The sequence below is a fragment of the Mchenga conophoros genome, linkage group LG6 (genome assembly GCF_057382185.1).
Source record: "Mchenga conophoros isolate Kocher_MC1m ecotype Shallow Benthic linkage group LG6, M_conophoros_male_GT1.1, whole genome shotgun sequence".
In the NCBI taxonomy this organism is placed as follows: Eukaryota; Metazoa; Chordata; class Actinopteri; order Cichliformes; family Cichlidae; genus Mchenga; species Mchenga conophoros.
In genome coordinates, this window is record NC_140531.1 from 29,578,078 (window position 1) to 29,582,669 (window position 4,592).

General features: G+C 37.1%; 1 protein-coding gene across 1 annotated transcript; it reads right to left on the minus strand.

Moving 5' to 3' along the window:
• Positions 1–224: 224 nt before the first annotated feature.
• LOC146572874 (uncharacterized) lies at positions 225–4,145 on the minus strand. Its single transcript, XM_085277318.1, has 4 exons — positions 3,971–4,145; positions 3,649–3,753; positions 3,433–3,522; positions 225–345 (listed from the first exon to the last, which is right to left on the minus strand). Exons 1-4 carry the CDS (start codon positions 4,143–4,145, stop codon positions 314–316), a joined length of 402 nt encoding a protein of 133 aa, XP_085133444.1. The 3' UTR covers positions 225–313.
• Between the last annotated feature and the right edge of the window lie 447 nt (positions 4,146–4,592).

The window sequence follows — 4,592 nt, forward strand, 5'->3', positions numbered from 1 at the left end:
TTAATATTAATTAGTCATTGTCAATTGTTGATTTGTCCTGTTCTCATTGTATGACGAATTATGATGGCTGTTTGGTAGCCATTTGCATACAATGCATACTCTCTCTCTTGATATGTGTGTGTGTGTGTGTGTTTCTCTGGTGATATTCAGTATGGTTCCGACAACAGTTTTATGTTAATGTATAATCCTTAATATGTTTTATGTGTGTGTGTGTGTGTGGGGGGGGGGGGGGGGGGGGGAGGGTGTGTTCGCCCGGGGCACCAAACAGGCTAGGACCACCACTGCATCCATCCATTCTCAGGTCCTTCTTTGATCACGGACATTTACACTGAGCCTTGGAATTTTCTACAGAGGGAGAGAGAAAAACATGAGTAAGGAAGTAGTTTCACAGTAAACACTCTGCTTTAAAAGTGTGTTTAATGGATGCTTTGGCTACCCAGTTTATTAAAATCTAAAATTTCAATCGATTACATTTTTAAAAACAAAAATATATTACATTATAACATTACGTTGCAATATAGTTTAAGTAAGCCAATTTTTGAAGTTCACATTTGAGCAAATTTGCCTTTTCAGCATGAATGATTAACTTGGTTAACCTTAAAGTGCCATGGCTTTGACAGCAAGACCAGAAAGAAACTTTACATTACTCAATTACTTTACTGAAGTACACTTTAACCAACAATATTTTGAATTTAAATATTGTACTCCAAGCAATATATTTTAAAGGTTTTGTTTCCATATACAGTGGGGCAAAAAAGTATTTAGTCAGCCACCGATTGTGCAAGTTCCCCCACTTAAAATGATGACAGAGGTCAGTAATTTGCACCAGAGGTACACTTCAACTGTGAGAGACAGAATGTGAAAAAAAAATCCATGAATCCACATGGTAGGATTTGTAAAGAATTTATTTGTAAATCAGGGTGGAAAATAAGTATTTGGTCAATAACAAAAATACAACTCAATACTTTGTAACATAACCTTTGTTGGCAATAACAGAGGTCAAACGTTTACTATAGGTCTTTACCAGGTTTGCACACACAGTAGCTGGTATTTTGGCCCATTCCTCCATGCAGATCTTCTCGAGAGCAGTGATGTTTTGGGGCTGTCGCCGAGCAACACGGACTTTCAACTCCCGCCACAGATTTTCTATGGGGTTGAGGTCTGGAGACTGGCTAGGCCACTCCAGGACTTTCAAATGCTTCTTACGGAGCCACTCCTTTGTTGCCCGGGCGGTGTGTTTTGGATTATTGTCATGTTGGAAGACCCAGCCTCGTTTCATCTTCAAAGTTCTCACTGATGGAAGGAGGTTTTGGCTCAAAATCTCACGATACATGGCCCCATTCATTCTGTCCTTAACACGGATCAGTCGTCCTGTCCCCCTGGCAGAAAAACAGCCCCATAACATGATGTTTCCACCCCCATGCTTCACAGTAGGTATGGTGTTCTTGGGATGCAACTCAGTATTCTTCTTCCTCCAAACACGACGAGTTGAGTTTATACCAAAAAGTTCTAATTTGGTGTCATCTGACCACATGACATTCTCCCAATCCTCTGCTGTATCATCCATGTGCTCTCTGGCAAACTTCAGACGGGCCTGGACATGCGCTGGCTTCAGCAGCGGAACACGTCTGGCACTGTGGGATTTGATTCCCTGCCGTTGTAGTGTGTTACTGATGGTGACCTTTGTTACTTTGGTCCCAGCTCTCTGCAGGTCATTCACCAGGTCCCCCAGTGTGGTTCTGGGATCTTTGCTCACCGTTCTCATGATCATTTTGACCCCACGGGATGAGATCTTGCGTGGAGCCCCAGATCGAGGGAGATTATCAGTGGTCTTGTATGTCTTCCATTTTCTGATGATTGCTCCCACAGTTGATTTTTTCACACCAAGCTGCTTGCCTATTGTAGATTCACTCTTCCCAGTCTGGTGCAGGTCTACAATACTTTTCCTGGTGTCCTTCGAAAGCTCTTTGGTCTTGGCCATGGCGGAGTTTGGAGTCTGACTGTTTGAGGCTGTGGACAGATGTCTTTTATACAGATGATGAGTTCAAACAGGTGCCATTCATACAGGTAACGAGTGGGGGACAGAAAAGCTTCTTACAGAAGACGTTACAGGTCTGTGAGAGCCAGAGATTTTCCTTGTTTGAGGTGACCAAATACTTATTTTCCACCCTAATTTACGAATAAATTCTTTACAAATCCTACCATGTGAATTCATGGATTTTTTTTTTCACATTCTGTCTCTCACAGTTGAAGTGTACCTCTGGTGCAAATTACTGACCTCTGTCATCATTTTAGGTGGGGGAACTTGCACAATCGGTGGCTGACTAAATACTTTTTTGCCCCACTGTATTATAATATATTATGTCTTATTGTTATAGATAAAACTGCCCAGCCAAATTAATTAAAGTAAGTTATGTAAATAAATAAATATCTAAGACATTAATGTAATACATGCATTCCTTAATAAATATTTATTGTTTGCTAATATAATGTCTGTTTTAAATTAACTACAAGTTTAAAATTATTATGTCTAAAATTATTGATTAGAATATTATTTATTTATTTATTTAACTTGCATAAAGATAAAAAAAACAAGATAATTAGATGATGACCTCAAGCCTAATATGCTTTATCCTAATTTTGGAAAACTCATTAAAGCATTAATTTTCACTATAACTTAAACACTTATCTAACAAAACAATTTTCAGGTCTCTTACAACACCACTTAGACACAGACTTGAACCTGACAGTTTTCTACAGTGTGTCAATCCTGGCTTCCTGTGAGCACTATCTTCATTTATTTATTTATTCTTTTTTTTCTCTGCTTTCTTGGTCCCCCCTGTGCCACTCTTGGGAAATATCTCTACTTTTATATAAACATGTGAACAAAGAGAACTTGTTTGCTTGACTCATTGTCTCACTTATAAACACAGAAGTGAGTGTGCTGAAAAGGTTAATGTGGAACCTGAAATCGCCTGTGTAACAACACAACAAGGAACACTTTGCCTTATTTCCTAATTTCTGCGTAGATTAATGGCATCAGACATTCATACCAAATTTTTTTTAAACCTTCTGTCTTCTTTTTTTTTCCTTTTCAAATTTACATGTGCTATAGTTTACAGATTGTTATGTGAACTGTTTTTGTGGCTGTAAAAGCTAAAATATTTGTTTTAATAATACAGATTAAATCATAAATTAAGTAATGCATTTTTTTTTAAATGGAGCTCCTTGTGGGTAAATAAATTCTAGTAAATGTGTTTGGCACAACATCATATTCAGATCATCATCATCATCATTGCAAAAGCTGTCAGACTAAAAATATATATAAAATGTCTGTTTAGGGGATGATCCATTCTCAGATCCTGTTAACAGAAAAAAATCTTTCCAAATTGCTCATTGAAAGACAAATCGCAGAGGTAACAGTCTACTTACTACAGAAGTCCCGGCAGAAGCATTCTCTTTCATTTCTGAGATTTGCCAGTAACTGCAACAGCTTCTCACAGTTGTTTTTGTTGTTATTCACTGTTGTGAAAGTAAACAAATATGTAAATATTTATAATAAAAAAAGCAGTACATAGGTTCTATGATATAATTTGAAATTCTGTTATAATTTGTAAATTACATTTGGAAAACAAAACAGAAACTCACTTTGGACACCAATGCAGATGATCCCAACCAGGAGGAGAAGACACAACAAACCCAGAAACATTGAACAACTTCTGAAATGATTTCTCTTTCTGGTTTTCTCAGTGACTAAAGGTGTTTAACAAGAAAAATATAAAAGAAATAGACGAATAATTATAGATTCATAAAAGAAGCCTAAATTATAGTGCAGTACATCTAAACACATTTTTAGAGGTAACATTATTGCATTTGCTCTAGCAAATCAGCCAATAAATTAAATATGAAAATCTGGTAAATAGAATAGAAATGTGTGTGTTATTGTTATTCATACTTCTAATGAGCATACCTGTGTGCTGAACTCCTGTCGGTCCAGGGGTGTTTGGTGACGTACTCTCCACCCAGGGGTTATCATACACTCTCAGGCTTTCTGCACTTACATAGATGTCGACTATACTTTCCTTCTTCTTGTCAGAGGGAAAGTCTTTGATGCTGCCCGGGTTAGCGTACAATCCTTCCGACATTATTTTGTCAGGCTATGTTACATTAAACACACACCGGTTGCAGTTTTTTCTACTGTACTCTAAGTATTCAGAGTATTTTTGAAAAACTTGATATAACAGCAGTTGTGTCTGATTTTTCAAAAAAGAGGTAGGACACAAAACAAAAAGAGGAAGATCATAAAAATGGGAAGTCATAGATAATTACCATTTGGACACCCACTCATTCTTTTTAGAAACTGATCGGTGCTAAACTTTGCCATTTGATTTGTGGTTAAAATAATGTAGATAGAAGTAGATATTGTGTTCACAGTTCCTGACCGAGGCATTGTTTAAACAGAGAAGAGAAACAAGAAGTAGGCGAGGCTGAAACAAAGGAAGGGACTCTATAGCAGTGGGCACGATGACTTCTTCAATGTCAAATATACATATAAAACATATGAAAAATATAAAAAAAAAATGTCAATGAAA